Source organism: Neolamprologus brichardi, chromosome 20, assembly GCF_056152115.1.
Source record: "Neolamprologus brichardi isolate AB-2024 chromosome 20, ASM5615211v1, whole genome shotgun sequence".
NCBI lineage: Eukaryota > Metazoa > Chordata > Actinopteri > Cichliformes > Cichlidae > Neolamprologus > Neolamprologus brichardi.
In genome coordinates, this window is record NC_142123.1 from 17,862,734 (window position 1) to 17,882,162 (window position 19,429).

At 39.7% G+C, this 19,429-nt stretch overlaps 1 protein-coding gene across 2 annotated transcripts; it reads left to right on the forward strand.

The window, feature by feature from the left end:
* The first annotated feature begins 113 nt into the window (after positions 1–113).
* On the forward strand, positions 114–18,950 carry LOC102791492 (histone-lysine N-methyltransferase SUV39H1-like). 2 transcript variants are annotated; one of them, XM_006807165.3, is made up of 6 exons: positions 114–201; positions 896–1,041; positions 3,109–3,768; positions 9,148–9,294; positions 9,518–9,647; positions 17,020–18,950. In XM_006807165.3, the coding sequence occupies exons 1-6, from the start codon at positions 183–185 to the stop codon at positions 17,151–17,153; spliced, it is 1,236 nt and encodes a 411-aa protein (XP_006807228.1). In that variant the 5' UTR covers positions 114–182; the 3' UTR covers positions 17,154–18,950. The 2 variants fall into 2 exon arrangements, with proteins under 2 accessions (XP_006807228.1, XP_087689710.1); XM_087833584.1 differs by lacking the exon at positions 114–201 and adding an exon at positions 262–799.
* The last annotated feature ends 479 nt before the right edge of the window (positions 18,951–19,429 follow it).

The following is a 19,429-nucleotide window of genomic DNA, read 5'->3' on the forward strand; positions in this document are numbered from 1 at the left end:
GAATCCATTGTACTGGCCGTACTGTATCTGTTGTCTTCCGGCGTGCCCGCCGGACTACTTCTCTAAGCCAATCAGAACGTTCACAGAGGGCGCTCATCCAATTAGCTGCCGCTACGATCTCTGTGACGTAAGGCCTTTCTGACCAATGTAGCTTATCCTATTTTGGCGGCTGTGCGGAAAACATGGCGGAAAATTTGAAAGGTAATACATAAGGACTGTTATTTCATTTAATTTTACACTATCTAGTTAATATTTGCGGTTACCTGGTTGTGTCTATGTCCTTTAAATAGCTCGAATATGCACATTTTTCTACCTTCGGATTCACGCAGTTTTAACTTAAGCGCTGGGCTTTTACATCGCGGTTATTCTATGAAAGCCAATAGTTCGAAGTACGGGTGCAGTTTAATAAAAGCGGTCTTTTGTCCAAATAGTCGACTCATGAACTCAGTAACTTGGATTAAGCTCTTGGTGGAGCTTTCTGTGTATTCCAGGTAGCAGACCGTAGCCGCTGTGTTGAAGTGAGCGGAGGAGTTAGCGGGGCTATTGCACGGTGCTCGGTAGCGCTGAGCTTGAGGCGCCATGTAACGCTTCGGGAATGTTTAAATGGCACATTGTAGGTCTTTGGACGAACGTGGATGCAACTCTTTAAAAGGATTCTAGTTTCGGGCCCCCTGTACCGGCATGGCGTTTGATTTAAAACATACGCTGTTTCACACAGCTATACTTTGGCTGTCCATTTGCACAAATGCACAAAGCCCAGCAGTAAACCGTGTGTGCTGTCACCGTGCGCTGTTTGGCGGTAGGAAGCTGAGTCAGATTAAAAATGAATGTTTCCTTACGTTCCACTGTCAGAAAAAGACTGGGCACTGTCAGTTAAAGGTGTGTGGTGTGTTAGATTGCAGCGTGCCCTGCAAGATGTCCTGGGATGAGCTGGAAGCCATGTGTCGAATGGAGAAACTCCAGTGTCAAGAGCTTGGAGTTAGCAGAGCCAACGTCAATGAATACGAGGTTGAATTCCTATGTGACTACAAGAAGACTAAGGTATGATATTGACTAAGGTATGATATGGATTGTTGGCAACTTAGACTCTTGTTAGTGTGAAGTTAGGGAAGGTTTCTGAAGAAAAATTAATTCCTAGTAAATATTTTGGCAGTATTTTTAACACAACTAACCAGTTTAATTGTTGGGCAGGGCATGCATTCACTGTTAGACATCACACAGACATGTTTGAAAGGAGTTTTATTGCAAGTACTAAAAGTACAAAATATTTTACATTCATCTACTTTATAGTGAAACATTCTGCTAGCGTGTATTCATTGTATTGTGGCATGGATAAGAGTCCTTTTTCCTCTTTGCTCCACTTTGAAGGCAAATGGTCTAACTTGACATTAGAAGAAAGAAGATGTTATAATACAGCAAGTGCTGCATAACAAACATTGTTCCTAATAGTACAAGGTAGATACCACGAGACAGTGTAACTTTGGACTGCAACAAACCATGCAGTATGTAAATTCCTTAAATATCTTATCTATAATCTTTTGGATTTTTGTATCATTTTGCATCATTGTATCATTTTACTATTTAGTTTGTATTTAATGTGCTCATATACATTATCTTGCATATATACAATATTACTTATGTTTCTCACTTCTTATCCCTGTTAGTTAAGTATACACGCATATGCGTCTGTACGAGCTGGCTCTTACAGTCCCGTCTCAGAACAGATTAAGGTGTTGCTAGAAGAAAACCTTTCATGTATGTGTGGTGGAAGTTTTGAGCAGGCACAATTGGATTTGAGGTGGCACTCATTTAGTCTTCTCCAAATAGTTAGAATCAATGTAATCTCAGCTAAAACATTCAACTCGATATGCTCATGGTTTCATTGTGCCTTACCTGCCTTTTTAATGTTGTTTCGTATAGGATTTTTTTTTCTGTAAAGCATTTTATGATTCCTGAGTGTGAAAAGCACTATATACATGGAGTACTGTGCAAAAACTCTGGAGCCACCCCTCATTTTTGTATATTTTGGGAGGAAAATAGGAAATATGTGTAGTTATTTATTCAAATGTGTGCTAACATATGAGGTTGACTGATGAGACTGAAAGTACTCTCACTGCTGGAGCTCTCCTGACCTCCTCTGAACCAAAAATGTCACATTTCCTGTCATCACACTGTCAGTCTGTAAGGGGCCTTTTCTTCCTTATTCTTTTTATTTATTTATTTTAAAGCACATGCCTTTCACATAATAAACTATCTACTATAGATAGTTTTTTTTTAGGGCTGATACTTCCTGTTTAATCTCCTTGTGTCCAGTTTCCTCAAACAAGGAGGCTGCACATCAATTCAATTCAATTCAATTTTATTTATATAGCGCCAAATCACAACAAAAGTCGCCTCAAGGCGCTTCATAGATACAGAGAAAAACCCAACAATCATATGACCCCCTATGAGCAAGCACTTTGGCAACAGTGGGAAGGAAAAACTCCCTTTTAACATGAAGAAACCTCCGGCAGAACCAGGCTCAGGGAGGGGCAGGGCCATCTGCTGCGACCGGTTGGGGTGAGAGAAGGAAGACAGGATAAAAGACATGCTGTGGAAGAGAGACAGAGGTTAATAATCATCATGCTGAGAGTTGCCAAGTTTTCAGCTTATAGCTCTTTGACCTTGTTGCTAATAGCTATTAAATTGTCTAATGCCTGTCAAACTGTGTTACCTTTGGTATTTTTCCATAGATTCAACTCAAGAAATGGAAAATGTCTTTCTGTAACAGGGTGCCTCTGAATGAAATATTTGGGTATAAGGACTATAAACGAATAAAAAGTCAACCATGTCTACAGAAAGACACACCTTCAGAAAACTGGAGAGCTACTGCTCAAGAGCACTTTAAAAAAATTACAATAAACTCTGGCTGGTTGGGAGAAAAAAAAAATGAGGGGTACTTCCAGACTTTTGGACATGCTGTAAATATTGTGCGTTTTCTGTGTGGAGATTTAGAACATCTGTGAGGTGGGACAGATGTTGCCCTTGGTATACATGGTAACAGAATAAATTAAGTTTAGGCTGAACCAGTAATTGCCCCCAAAATTGACGTTATTGTGTGTGTTTCAGGAAGAGGAGTTGTACCTTGTAAAATGGAAGGGCTTTCCAGAATCAGATAACACTTGGGAACCCAAGAGGAACCTAAAATGTCCCAAACTGATGAAGCAGTTCCATCTTGACTTGGACCAGGAGCTGAGGCGCCACAAGCGACGTTGCATCCCAAAAAAGCTAGATAAAGAAGTTTCCTCATTTCTGGTCCAAAAAGCCAAACTTCGCCAGAGTCTGCAGCGCTGGGAAGACCATCTGAATCATACTCGCAATCATCCAGGGCGCATTTTTGTCATGAACGAAGTGGACCTAGAGGGTCCTCCGAAAAACTTTACCTATATCAACAACTATAAAGTAGGTCAGGGCATTGTGTTAGATGAGATGGCAGTGGGTTGTGAATGCAAAAACTGTTTAGAGGAGCCAGTGAATGGCTGTTGCCCTGGGGCTTCCCTCCAACGCATGGCCTACAACGACAGAGGACAGGTCCGGATTCGGCCTGGACAGCCAATATATGAGTGCAACTCCCGCTGCAGCTGTGGGCATGACTGTCCCAACAGAGTTGTGCAGAATGGCATCCAGTTCGATCTGTGTATCTTTAAAACGGGGAACGGCCGGGGATGGGGAGTCCGCACACTGCAGCACATCAAGAGGAACACATTTGTCATGGAGTACATTGGGGAGGTGAGACCTGTTTAGTCATTTTTTTTTAAAGTGGCGTATCATGCTTCAGTGTGAAGTGTAGAGCATGACAAAAGCAGCCAGCAGCTGCTTGATGATTTGACAGCACTTGTTTCTGGTAACTTGCAGCTAGAAAGCAAATGAAAAGAAAGGTGTGGTGCACTAAAATAGAATCTGAATACTACTGGTATCTTTTCATACTAAGAAAATGCCCAAAGGGGTATACTTACAAATGTGAAATTGTGTATGTGCACACACACGTACATACACAGTTGTTTTCATGTCCTTGTGGGGACATCTAATTGACATAAGGCTTTCTCTAGCCGCTTAACCCTGACCATGACCTAATTGTAACCCTGACACTAAAACCACATTTTGAGTCTCAAAAATGGCTTCAAACTCCTGGGGACGGTGATTTTGTCCCAATAAGGGCTGTTGGTCCCCACAAGTATAGTAAGCTTCCAATTTTTGGTAATCACAAAAATATGTAAACAGGGTACACACACAATTTCGCATTTGTAAGCATACCCCTTTTGGCATTTTCTATCCATATCTATCTACCTGTAGATATATAGATCTATATGCCTATATATATTTACTTAGCTGATTGGTTCTTGCCATATATGAATTCTAACAGTTGTCAAATAGGGCTGTCAGCTGTGTACCAACCTGACTTCTGCACAACACACCTGATGTTCTCAACCCCATTAAGGGTGTAAGAAATTCCACAAATGAACCCTGACAAGCACACCTGTAAGGTGAAACCATTTTAGGTGACTACATCATGAAGCTCATTGAGAGAAGGCTTTGCAGTGCTGTCAACAAGGCAAAGGGCGGCTACTTTCAGGAATCTATAAGATATAAATGGTTTGTGTTGACAGGTCTGATTTCTCAGCATGTCTTTTTGCCATCATATGAAAGAGTAGATACGTATGCATTATTCCAGGTGTTTTTGCTATTTCTTAATAGATGTAACAGAAAAGGCAGACTGAGAAAACCTTACTGAAGCCACTGATATCAAAACTGTGCTTGTGCAGTCTGAGCAGAGCTGAACAAAGCTTTTAAGAGATGGTCCTTCAGCATTGGGAACAAATGAGCTGCACATCTGAATAGAGGTTAAAGCAGCGGTCCCTAACCCCCGGGCCTCGGACCGGTACCGGAGTCGTTTGGTACCGAGCCGCTAGAGTTGAGGCTCAGGTGTGAAATGTATAGTTTTCAGGGTTTTTATCGTTTTTTAGCGTTATTTTGTTATCGTTTACTCGGTTTTCCTTGGTCTTTTCACGTGTGTTATGAATAAATTTTCTTTTTTTCGGTACCGGTACTAGTTTTTTTTTGTTGTTGTAATATCCACGACACCTTAAAGGCCGGTCCATGAAAATATTGTCGGGCATAAACCAGCCCGTGGCGCAAAAAAGGTTGGGGACCGCTGGGTTAAAGTACTACATTTACTAAGAATATTACAGTGATGAGACTACCATGGCTTCATTGTAGGGCTTTTTTTTTAAAGGGATTTCATTGTTTTTGATATTGTAGTGGACTGAAACTCTTGGACTCCATGCTTTAAAAAGGGTGCACGCACTTTTTAAACCATGCACTTTTTTTCTGTGCTTAATTACATAATCAGATAGGAAATACTTTTTTTTTTCTCTTAAGAACGAGGAATAGTAAATAGGGATGGGAGTCAAGAACTGGTTCATGTAGAGAACCAGTTCAGTAGTTCAAGTCCTTGGAATTGTTAGTCAATCATCAATTCTGCTTATTGGTTAGATTGCACTCACGCGCAGACAGCATTCTAACAAAAACCTAGCCAAGAACCCAGATTGATGTTAAAGCTGAGTGAATGCTAACCCCAGTCCAGCAGCCAGCGGTTGAACTTCAACAGGTAACAAACTGACGATCAGTGAGGCTGCAGTCTCTGTTTCTACCCGTTAATGTTTCACAGTGGAATTGCCGTGGCGATCACTTTAAAGTCTCTTTACTTTAAAGTGCTCCTTTCATCTTTTGATCTCTGTGGTCAACACTAGACCTTTAACAAAGAAAAGATCATAGCAACAAAACAGGATATCAACCTGCATTTCTGCAATTCATGAGACAAAAACAAATGAAATTAAACAGGCGCTCTTTTGTGCTTATAAAAATTTTAAAATAAAAAAATGGTATGAACTCAAAAGTCTAAATAGTGACTATAAAAATGACTGACCAAGAACAGTCTCATTCCCTGGCTCGTTTGAAAATCCCACTGTTGCCATATTTTTCCCTGTATATAAACATGCATACGCAGTGTGCCAGGTAAAAAAAAATTCCATTTGGGAGGGGGATTTAATGATGCATTTGCAGCATGTGATTTAAAAAAACAAAAACAAAAACCTCAGTGAATTACGTGCATACAGCTTAATATTTCTATGGCAACTTGTACTCCAATGGTTACGATAAACCCATTTTAACCATTGTACATGGAAAAACCCGCGGTACATCCAGGATGTTTGACATGTTGCCCAGACCCAGGATCAATCAACCAAAGAGATAAAAAGGGGTGCAGGAAGGGTGGAGTGGTAGATTAGGGTTGCAAATTGAAGATGGAAGTACCTGGTTAGACAGTGTTTTTTTGTTTGTTTGTTTGTTTGTTTGTTTGTTTTAATGAGAGAGGACATGCAGAAGGTTGGTGTGACAACAGGATGCTGTGGTAGGGTGAGATAAAGCCAGGTGATCGACTTTGGTCAACAGCAGCATTGAAAGCAGTAGCAATATCAGTCCCAATGATCCTAAACAGACAGTATAAAACATCCACTTAGCTTTCTGGTCAGAAAAACAGTGCCTTAGACCTGCATAGGGCCACCAGACAGTCATAGTTGTGGTCCTATAGAAGTGTATGGGAAAGTGGCTTCTGTTTAGACCTCTGTAAACACTTTACAGTTCATAGGCTAAGTCACTCAGTCTGGTACTATAAGGTCAATAAGATAAGATGGGGCCTGATTATTTAAGACCTTGTATGTGAGGAGCAGGATTTTGAATTCTGGATTTAACAGGGAGCCAATGAAGGGAAGCCAGTACAGGAGACATCTGCTCTCTCTTTCTAGTCCCTGTCAGGACTCTTGCTGCAGCATTTTGGATTAACTGAAGGCTTTTCAGGGAGCTTTTAGGACATCCTGATAATAATGAATTACAGTAGTCCAGCCTGGAAGTAATAAATGCATGAACTAGTTTTTCAGCGTCACTCTGAGACAGGATATTTCTAATTTTAGAGATGTTGCACAGATGGAAGAAAGCAGTCCTACATATTAGTTTAATATGCATTGAAGGACATACCCTGGTCAACTGATTCCAAGTTGATTGATTCCAAATCAAGGCCAAATTATAGTATATAATCAGTAGACATGGGAACACAAATACTAGCTGTCATTCACGTTCACATAATTTTATTCTAAAAGTTGTAATTTTGAGATTACCAAAGTATCTTGGTAAATGGACTTGTTCTTATATAGTGCTTTTCTACTCTATCTGAGCACTCAAAGTGCTTTATACAATCAATTCATTCACTTGTACTTGGGTTCAGGAGGTGTTGGGAAAGCTGAGCTTATTTTCTCTAGCCACACCCAGGCCTGATTACTGTCACACCTGTTCTCAATCAAGAAATCACTTTAATAAGTCCTGCCTGACAAAGTGGAGTAGGCCGGCAGATCCTCAAAAGCCAGATGTCATGCTGTGATCCAATGAAATTTAGGAACAAATGAAAACCAAATTGAGATCTCTCAGTCTATAAAAGTTTATAAAATTATTTCTGAAGCTATGGGAGTCCAGCAAACCACACTCAGAGCCATTATCCACAAATGGCGACAACAGTGGTGAACCTTCTCAGGAGTGGCTAGCTGACCAAATTTACCCCAAGAGTGTAGTGGCGACTCATCCAAGAGGTCACAAAAGGCCTCAGAACAACATCCAAAGAAATGCAGTTTCTCACTTGACTCAGTTAAGATCAGTTTGCGTCACTCCATCACAAGAAAGAGACTGGGCAAAAATAGCCTGCATGGCAGAGTCACAAGACAAAAACCACTACTGAGCATAAAGGCTCATCTCATGTCAGAAAACATCTTGATGATCAAGACTTTTGGGAAAATACTCATCTGGTGTAAAGGTAACCCAGCATTTCAGAAAAAGAACATCATACCAACAGTAAATCATGGTGGTGGTAATGTGATGGTCTGGGGCTATTTTGCTGCTTCAGGAACTGGAAGACTGGTGTGGTAAATGGAACCATGAATTCAGCAAGTCCACCTCTGAATGCGCTAAACACCTTCATTTAGAAACTGCATTTTGTGTTTACTTGTGTTATCTTTGTTTAATATTTACATTTTTTAATGATTTGAAACATTTAAGTGTGACAAACATACATAAAAAGTTGGAAATTAGGAAGAGGGCAAACACTTTTTCACACCACTGTGGGTGCTGTATATGATCAGCAAGTCATAACCATCATCATTTGTTAAAGATGTTTGAACCCCACCTTGCTATAAAGCAGTATTGCCAACTACTGCCACCCTAGTTTCATCACAAATCCAGCATGTCTTGTTCTTAGTACAGGAGTGCACGTCCGCACGTCCCGCTGATACAAAATGTTGTAAATTGTTTGAATGTACAAAATTATTCAAAACCATGCAAAAAATATTAGTAACCTCTTTTAATTTTCCAAAACACTCTGTGAGCCTGTTTTGGGTTAAGTTTTGAATGTTGGTAAAATTCTAGATTACAGAAAGATTCTGCTAAATCTGTGTGTTAACATTACAGCCCACACCTCAAAACTACAGCCTGAATCACAGACAACTTGAGTTGACTGTTGTCTTCAATTAGCACTAGATACATAAAAATTGAACTGAAAAATAGAATTGTATTGGTTTATATGTGATTTTAATCCAACTATGCTCATTTGCACAGGAAATAAAACTGCGCTGTATACGGAGCAGCAGTAGGAGACAGATATTGATTAAATATCTATTCACTCATGCAAATGACAGCCTTCTATTAAGAAAAACAACTCCTCTTATTTCTTAGCTGGTACTCATTTTACAGTCATCTGGTGGTTACACTGACATGGTGTTTTCAGAATCAGAATACTTTATTAATCCCTAAGGAAATTATCTGGGTTACAGTTGCTCCAAGACAGTAACAGTAAAAGACAAAACTATTTAAACAATGCAATATGTTACAGATTTACAAATGTAAGAAATGGCACTAATATTTACAAATCACTCAATTAGAGGTGATTATTGATATGAAGAATCTTATCAGAATTATTTTTAGCACGGATGCATCAACCAGGCATTCAGCCTGTTACAGTTGCTCCTGCTTTTTCTTTTGTTTCTTATGTCTTTGTTTTGTTTCCACAAGATTATCACCACAGACGAAGCAGAGAGAAGAGGTCATATATATGACCGCCAGGGCTCTACGTACCTCTTTGACCTGGACTATGTCGAGGACGTGTACACAGTGGATGCAGCTCACCTAGGAAACATTTCTCATTTTGTCAACCACAGCGTGAGTGCCTATGAACATGTGTCTGTCTTTGTCCATTCTCAACCATTTGTAAATTACCACAGTTTCTCCACCATGTTTCATTAAAAACAAAAGCTTTTAATATTGATGTATATTGACCAGCATGCATAGCAACACATGTACTACCAGACTGCAATTTTTCAAATATGAAAGCAGAGTCAGTGCGAACAAAAAGCTCCTGAAAAACCTTCTGTTCCTTTTGCAGTGTAACCCTAACCTGCAGGTATACAACGTGTTCATTGACAACATTGACGAAAGGCTTCCGAGAATTGCGTTATTTTCAACACGTGCTATCCGAGCAGGAGAGGAGCTCACCTTTGATTACAAAATGCAAAGTAAGTAAATTTACTGAGCAAATTTGAGTCATATGTATTTTGGCACAAATACTGACCTTAACCAGACTTTAAGGTGCACTCAGAAGACTACAGTACTAAATAAATCAAGTTCTGTCACCCACTGGTGAAATATGTTTATATTTAAGCTCACTAGCCTCTCCTGGAATTTACATAAGAACTCATAGAGTGTGAGTTGTGGTGCCTGGAGCCCGAACATTTTAATCCTGTAGGTTTCAGGGTGGGGGCTTGTTAGGAGAAAAACCTCAGGAAAGCAAAGAATCACGGGCCCAGAGTTAATTCATGTACATGGACGATTTCTGTGCACGATCTGTCAACTACAGAGTCAGTGCAGAAATGCGCACCAAGCATCTGCTCAAACTTTATTATATACTGCTTTACTCATGGGTGGAGTACAAGTTAGGAAAAAACAACTTCTTATCTGGTGATTGCATACGAGGCTGCACAGGATGCAGCCTTGCAAGACAAAGATGGACAAGTTGATTAACGACCTTGTAGTGGGTTAAAACAATACATGTGGGTGTTGTCTAAACTTGAGCAACTTCCTCATGTGATCACTTTGTTCCAGCTAAAGAATTTGCTGACACGCTATGTACAGGCATTACTGTGCAATTCAAATAAGCTAAACATAAACATTTATCACTGTTGAATATTAATAAAATTCAAAATCTTTTGACATTCCCTCCTGTTTTAGCAGATTTGAATTATACAGCAAAACACATATCATTTATCAGGACATAACTTCTTACAACATGTATTTTCAGTTAGTTCATCATAGAATGCATTTGCTGGTTTTTATGGGCAACTTAGACACTTGTATCAGAGTCTACATCATAGTCATCAGTAAGTAACTACTTGTCTTTCACATTTTCAGTTACTACATAATTAGTTGCACTTCATCTTCATTTAACAAATAGGAAAAGAAGTCTTCATGATCTTCATCGGTTTGTGGTACATCTGCGTATGTTGTGAGTGATAAACTTATCATCTGTGAAATTACAGCCTTTAAACAAGATATAACACAAGTAAAGAAAAGCAAAATAAAATAAAATATAATAAAGTAAAATAAAACCAGGAAAACTCCAACGCCGATCAACAGTCTCTTTAGAATCTGAAGCCATGTTTAAAGAATGTACATTATCTGGCATGTAGGTGCAGCACATGGTGTTGAATAAGACACACAATCCTCCTTTCTCAGCCAGGATCATGTCCAGTGCTACACGATATTGCATTACAGCAATTCGGAGAGCGTCCATTTCTTGGTTATGTCCCTCGTTGACCTTGCAGGATGCATTGAGGAACAAGCCGAATCTATAGTCCAGTGTCTCACTTCCGAGAGCATGTTTTCCAGTCCCTATCCATGGGAAAAGGCATGGAGAACTTTCTGTCCTGTGATAGGAATACTTATGACTCTTCTACTGCAGAAAAAACCCCTCTGTGGAAAGGGTGCTGGGTCCAGTTATCTTACTGCTGTTATGATCCCAGCAGTCTTCAGAGTGTCATCGTATGCACAGTACAGTGACACAGCATTAGGTGATGTTCATAGGAAACTGCTGTCATCACCACCATAGCTTCTGGTTCCTGTGCTTTTCACATAATCATGATGTCATCCTCGGACTCCCCCTGCGCTGTCGATGGAGCTTGGCACGCTCCCCTCATCCTTCAGGTGCCCGTCTGTTGTCCAAAATCTCCTCTGTTGGCCTCTGGAAATCCCCCTTGGCACAGCTCTCATTCCAACGCAGCTTCGTGGTCCTTGCTGCGGCTCCAAAGTCTAATCTCACGATGGGCCCCAACCAGCTCGACCTTTGACCTCAACCACTGCCTGGGCTGTGAGCTATGCCTGGAATGGTTCTTGCTTCTCACCGGGCCTCTGAAGATTTCTCAGGAGATGACTGCTGCGCCTGTATTTCCTTGCTAGGAGGAAAAACTTCTATTTGGAGAGCATGTCAACAATCATCAAACCACATTCTTTAGTTCAGTGAACTTCACTTATAGGCCATCAAAGCCTCATCTGAACATGGATGCACCACTTGCATAGGTTTAATACCCGTTGAATGAACTGTTAATCACACAAATCGCTGCAAAAATCATATAAAACATAGTTTAATGTTAATTCATTGTTTCATGTTTATCCTGGACCCCTCCTCTTGACGCATGGACACTCCCATGAGTCAACTCATCAAAACCAAATTCCTGTCTTAAAGAAAAAGGTTAGCTAGATCATGTCCCAGGCAACATCAGGGCATCTCCTCCTCTGGAGCAGCACCACCCCGGACCTATAATCCTGCAATAAAAGATGTTAGTGTGATTTGCATATTAAGTTTGCTTAAAAACTGGCTCCACCAGGAGCCTGCATACACACCATCATGGCCTGAAAAACAAGATCTGGAAGTGAAATCAAAATAACCTTCACATTTTCCCCAAAACACAGTGTAACAGCATCACCACTCATAACCTGTAAACACAGTTTCTTCACACATAAACCCAGAAATCCTGTAGTAGAAAAACATTAACTAGTTGTTCTGGTATAAATCACATGATCAAATCACAAGGAGAACTGTAATGCTGTAGAAAAGAAATGTAAATGTTAGCGCTGCGCGGGTGTATACACTCTTTCTCACAGTAATCTCTGTGAGCAACACAAACCCATGAATAACACACCCCTGGTAGATTCACAAACACAGAAAGTGGCATTTAAAAGTTAAATCGGTATGCAACCTCGGATGTTGCTGTCATCTTTCTGCTCCTGTAAAAAGAAACACATAAATTCATCCACCCTTTTGGCCTGTCTAGGTGGAGGTTAACTTTGAGTCGTGGTCAAGTCTTGTCAGCTTTTACCAGTCAGTCAGTTTGTTTTTATTTCCATTTATTCATTCATTCATTCATCCATTCTTTCTTTGCTGATAGTGGAAACTATTGACGCATTTGATTTCCACCCTCAGCAAAATGACGTCATTTCAAAAGAAAAAAGAAGAAGAATTTTAGATCGGATTACCTCGCTGAATCCTTTTTAGGCAGGGACTCTCATTTTCTAATCGTCCCAAATAAGTGGCTTTCTCCTGAGCCCATTTTAATGTGGAGAAACTCACTTGTAACAATTTTCTTGACGACGTATCGTATAGCGCTTCTAATCGTGCAGATCTGCTCAAACAGAGATTAGCGAACAAAACTTTCAGTGCACTGTGAAAGTATCAAAATAAAAAGGCCTTGTTACGTCATGACACAAGCTCCTCATCTCAGGAGGGTAAATCATACCATTAGCATGGTTTATCATACTATCATACTATTTTCAAAATATTATCACAAAAATAGAATTTCCCTCACACAGTAAATTACTTGTGCTGCATCAATCAAGCAGAAAACATCTCCCAATTTACTGTATTAACAACTAAATTTATTGTCTGATCACTGGTTGGTCAAACCAGAATCTTTTTTCCCACGAAAGTTAAACTGTTGTCCTGCAACCTAGAGAGTCAATTTTTTGCATTGGATAAATTCAGCATTTGATAACAAGTGTCTGCTAAATTTACCCTATTTTAACACTAATGAGAGATAACAAGCTAATTTTCATTACATGGGTGTTTGTGTTATTAGGCAGGTTCAATGCATGTCTGTGGAGCTGCATATCCAGCAGAGCATGTTCTTAAAGCTGCCTTTCCTACACATTTCTCTGCTATTATTTAATCATTTTGTAACTAATGTGCTATGAGTCCATTGATCTTTGCATCACACTAAGTGACGTGGACAAGATGGTAAACAGACTCACATGCTTAAGATGTTGCCTAATCTTCATGAGCTCTCTTGTGTTTGTGTTAGTAGGGTTAATGCATGTTCTGCTTGTGTGTGTAATTTTGTATGTTTCTTTTTGCAGTGTTTCAGACTCCTTCACAATTTTCCCACTTAAGCAGTCAGTTTTGTTTTTCCCAGGTTTGCTAACCCAAATTTTGATTTCCCACTTTAAACACCAGGATTCTCACTTACCCTCACTGTTGTCCTCTCCCACTTCAACAGTACAATAGCAGGCAGTTTTCTTTCAGCTTTGTCCTGTGTTTCACTGTCTCTTCTTGCCATTTTCTCCAAAAGTGGCAAATGTCAAACTCCAACAGTCTCCTCAGTTCTCCTCAAACGTTCTTTTCACATGCACAGTGAATTTGCAGCTTGTTGGGAACACAGTGCCATTCATCCAATCAGGCAGGATGATGGGTTTGCTCTTCTTCTCTGATGCTGTTTGTCCACACTGCTGCTGCTTGCTGGGACTCTTTGCCCAGGACTTTGCTGCTGTCTCTTTATCTGCCATGTTATTGCTCTTTGGAGCTGCATTCCTTGTCTTCAGGGAGGAGTGAGAGCTCACTTGTGAGTCTGAGAGACACATGGTGCTGTAAATAAGTTAGCCAGAAACTTGGCCTGAATGTTTCTAATGATGTTAAACTATAACTTTCTTCCGACCGCTGCATGTGGAAAATTGATTCAGGTCTGCTTGTCACCTGAAAGTGACAAACTAAGACATGTTCATTATTATTATCACTGCTTAACCAACACACACAACTCTCTCTCTCTGTTTTTGTGAACTGTCCTTTCTTAAAAGCAGAAAATGAGATTGTAGTTGTTCTTGGCTGATAAACACAAAACCTTTTTCCTATGATTATTTTTCATCTACAATGTAAATTTTGTCTCTTTTTTACTCTTTTTTTTTTTTTTCCCAATAGCTGGTGACCTGCAGAATCACCGCTCTCACAATCAGAAGCAATTACTTTTACACAGCGCACAAAAACACTGTGACGTCAGACACATTAACACTCACTTTTTTCATCTGCGTAAATAAATCATTTGGCCAATGGCATGTGCTATTGTGATCCATAAATATGATCACAAGATTATTTAACTATTTTTCAACCCTCCAAAACAAATAAACAAAAACATGATGCTATGAACACTCTACACACATGAGTCAAGATGCAGGAAAACTGCTCACGGAAACTCTGCACATTCCAGTTATCACAGTTATCATAGTTCTATTTCCCTCTCTTTGAAGAGTTCTCAGCCAGCTCCTGATCTGATAATGTGTAGCTTGCTCATCAGCTCAGAAAAGACCACAACACAACCTCACACAGTGGTTGCGTGCTTTGCCCCACAGTGGCAAAGACTTGCACTTTCATATTCAATTCAGCTTCTTCGTCATGTAGTTTTCAGCTGTTTCATAAAGGGTTCAGCATATTAGTTGTTTTCATAGGTTTGCTCTATATCTCAGCAAAGTCTCATCCAGGATGACAGGTTTTCAAGCAGGTCAAGTGCCTCTATGCACTTAATTAGTTAAAATATTTACCTATTTTACTTCATATGTCATTGTACTGAATTTGAGCAACCCTAAGCTTAATGCAGATTACTTTCAACAATTATCTACCTCGCATCATAACTGACTGAGGTGCCTCTTCATATTAATATTATTTCATCATTAACACCAGTTTACAGGTTGTTATCCTTGCTATTATTAGTATGAATACATTAAAGATAAGTTGTAATTTAATTTTGCCGTTCGTTTATTTTTCATTATTCAGTCGGGTCTGTTTCCAACCCTTTTTAAACTACTTTAAACTACTTTGATCTCCATGTGTAAACACTAATTTGTCCGGCGCCTGGACATTTTTCTCTAGCCACTGCTCGTCAGCAGTGAGTTTGGTGGGCTGATTACCCATTATCACACAACTGCAGAGCCGTCTCTGGCACGAGACGCGGGGGTGGTTGCTGACACGCCCTTCTAACTTCATACTACTCATGAAGCGGTGCCAGTTTTATGGGATGAAACCCAACCTTTCCCCTTTGTCACCAGTACTTGAGCTCCTTACAGTAAATAAAAAGACAGTAACAATGGAAGTAGTTCAGCAACTTTTTGTGCTGTCAAAATCACTTACTTCCAACACACAGAAAACACAGACATTTACACACAGTCGCGCAGATCCTTACGGCGGATCACTCCTAAACCCTTACGGTGGGTGAGACCTTTAACGTGTTTTACTTTACAATCCTTTCGGCGGATTAGTCCTATGAACCCTTACAGTGGGTTAACCTTATTACATGTATTTTTAGAAATCCGTACAGTGGATTAGACTGTCAAACCCTTTCGGCGGGTGAAACCTATTTCCGTTTTACGCGAGTGTGATTGAGTGGATTCTTTACCTTTCCAAGATCTCTCCGTCTATGTTTGAGGTCTTTCACTGGATCCCAGCGCCGTGGACCGCTTAATCGGCCTGAACCCGAATTTTTTTTACGTCCCAGGACTTTCACTCCTTCCTTGAGGAGGCTGTCGACAGTCTGCGGTACGGGCTTCCCACGGCGACAGGATACAGGTAGATCTCTGGTTTGGAGTCACAACAATCGAGTTGCTTTTTCCAAATCCGGCTCGAAGGACCAAGAAATGTTAGGAGAAAAACCTCAGGAAAGCAAAGAATCACGGGCCCAGAGTTAATTCATGTACATGGACGATTTCTGTGCATGATCTGTCAACTACAGAGTCAGTGCAGAAATGCGCACCAAGCATCTGCTCAAACTTATTATATACTGCTTTACTCATGGGTGGAGTACAAGTTAGGAAAAAACAACTTCTTATCTGGTGATTGCATACGAGGCTGCACAGGATGCAGCCTTGCAAGACAAAGATGGACAAGTTGATTAATGATCTTGTAGTGGGTTGAAACAATACATGTGGGTGTTGTCTAAACTTGAGCAACTTCCTCATGTGATCACTTTGTTCCAGCTAAAGAATTTGCTGACACGTTATGTACAGGCATTTCTGTGCAATTCAAATAAGCTAAACATAAACATTTATCACTGTTGAATATTAATAAAATTCAAAATCTTTTGACAGGGCTTTATTGATCAGATTGAGGATTCATGATCTAGAAGTCTCTGAAGCCTGGTCAGCCTCTCATACTAGTTTGTTTTTCTTGCACCGTTCATTTTTTGTGGCGTGGAGTGGCTGCCACCAGGGGAAACTAATGTGTGCTTAATCTGCAGTAGTTTTTGGGTTCATGTCATTCAGTAATAGGATCCAAGCCTCCCCAGATGTTAATCACACTGATCTCATTGTTCTGAGATCAGTGTGATTAACGTATATGCTGCTGCTGGCTCACAGCAGAGCATCAGTGTTTCTGAGCAATGTTTTTTTACTTGTTGTTTTTCATGTATATGAGTTTGGTGTGTTAAATGTGGATAAATCTGTCATTTCTTTTTGTGTGTTTGTTTCACTTTTTCCTTTGTGCAGCACTTTGATCAACCTGTGTTGTTTTTAACTGTGCTTATATGTAAACTGATTAATTTCACATGGGAGTTAACCAGCCTGAATTCTGTGTCTTTCTAGTTGATCCAGTTGATACAGAAAGCACCAAAATGGATTCCAGTTTCAGTCTAGCTGGGCTTCCTGGCTCTCCAAAGAAGAGGGTTCGAGTGGAGTGTCGGTGTGGATCAGACTCATGTCGAAAATATCTGTTCTGACAAGGACCTGTGGGGAAAAAATGTACAGTTAGAGGGGGGGTTATTATGAAAGATGAAATCCCAACTTCACTTTTACATTTATGAACAAGGCAGACTCTTAAGATGGAAACCACAGTCCAGCTTCAAATCTGTGAAGTGTGTGTGTATTACAAGTGCTTAATTACAGCGACATTTTTTTTTTTGTCCTCTTTTAGCTCCAAAATAGATTTGAAACAAAAAAATGATTAGCTTGTATTCTAGTTCATGAATGTACAAGTTCCTCTGTGACTGTCTGCAACAGGTTTATTACTGTTTGGCACTGGCCAAGTCTGGTGGGCAGAAAGAGCAGCAGTCAGTCTATTATTTTTTTATTTATTTTTTTAAATCTGGATCATTCTTTTGTCTTTTTTTCTTTGGGTCAAAATTATTTATAGGAACAAATGTTAGGAATCTGCACACTGTTGAGCTGTGAAATGGCTGCAGTGTAATGCTGTTAGGCTGACAGGCTCCGGCTGGTATTCTTTATGATGGTCTCTACAATTCCACGCTTTTGCGTGTGCTGGTAATCAAAACATTGGCTCCAGTGCTTTAGGGTATACCATTTATTTATTCTGCGTTTTTAGTTCTGTTTGACTAAAGAGGTATGCAATCACGACAGGTTTCAGACAACAGTCACCACAGTGAATATATAATAATTGAGATGGAACACAACCGTAGCCAAAACTGGGTTTGGTTTGGTTTGGCTGTACTGCAGTTTGTTCTGAGCCATGTCTGTGTTCCCTCATGCTGTTTCTTAATATGCATGTTGTTTATTTCAGTCATGGTGTTTGACGCTCCAGATGTTGGCCGAGTCAACAGTGTACAGTGTATAAGGCTCGATCCTACTGTGTTTGCACTGCTGCTAGGCCAAGACCAATAATGGCCTGCCAACATGGAGTAGCATACAGCTGGTAGATGGGTTTTCAGTAAGCTAGAACAACAGATGCATGCAATGTGTTGTCAAAGTGTCTGTGACTGTTCTAAATGTGTGCACTAGAAGCTGTGGAGGTATATGTGCAGTTCTGCTTGCAACTGCTTTATCTTGAGTCTCCCTTCATGAACTCTCCTCCTCTAGTCTAAATAATATGAACTGTATAAGAAAGAACAGTAGAAGAAACTTTACTTTCTGCTTTCAGACATTTATGGTTTAATCTGATAAAAGGACACATGCTTGTAAAGAGAGCATGATGCTGTTTTCTCTATCAGTCTCACCACTATGCACAGGCTGACATGGTGGCTTTCAGCACAGCATGCTGTGCACATCTTCCCATTAACAAGGTAAGTTAAATCTGCTCCTGTGCACAGAACGAGAAGCTCCGTGCTTCTTTCACTAACAGCTACACAGGTGGATGAAGGTTGGGACAATACACTGGTCTGTTTTCTGGATATGGTTTATTATTTTATGCCTGATTATTTTTATTGTAAAGAATCTTTGTATGGTTTTACACATGTCAGCGCAAAAACAAATTCTCTACTTTCTTTCTGCCAAAGAAACGGATTCCCTGGAAACTGGTTTATAGACATTATTTTGAATAAAGTACTCATGTACTGGGGATACATGAGAGCATTTTAGTGAACTGCTCTTCTGGCAGCCCAGGGGTATTGTAACTCTCAGTGTACTTTTTTTTTTGTTTTAAATAAATGGACAGTAGCTGATTATTTTACAGTTTTGATATTTAAGCGTTTTAGTTATCAATACTTGTTTTTATCATTGTGACATTCTGATAGATGGAGAACAAAAGCCGTGCTAATAAATGGTGCATTTGTACCCAATGGGAGTGGTTTGTTCCAGGATATTAATATTTTGATGAGAATATAAATTATGTCCTGAAGAAATCATGTGGTTACAGTTCCTCCAAGGCAATAAGAATAGCAACACACTGAACTAAATTAAATAATATATTGCAAAGTTACAAAATAGAAGGAATATCTCTAGTTTATACAAATAGCTCAATTATAAATATTCAGAAAATTGCAGATATATAATATAAAGAAGAAGCCAGCCAAAACATGAGATAGCAATGGAATGCCCAGGATGTCCTCTATTTAGTACATCAGGATTTAGTACGGTAGCTCACGTAAGTCAAAACATATAGACCAAAACAAATGTCCATTACAAAGGACATAAATAACAGCGCTTTCATTAACATCCTGTAACAAAACAAATTTTTTAAAAAAATTAAAGAATTATTTTTCACTAATGCATACCATTTAAAGCAGTCAATTTAATAAGGTATAATTTGAAACTAAGTGTTGCA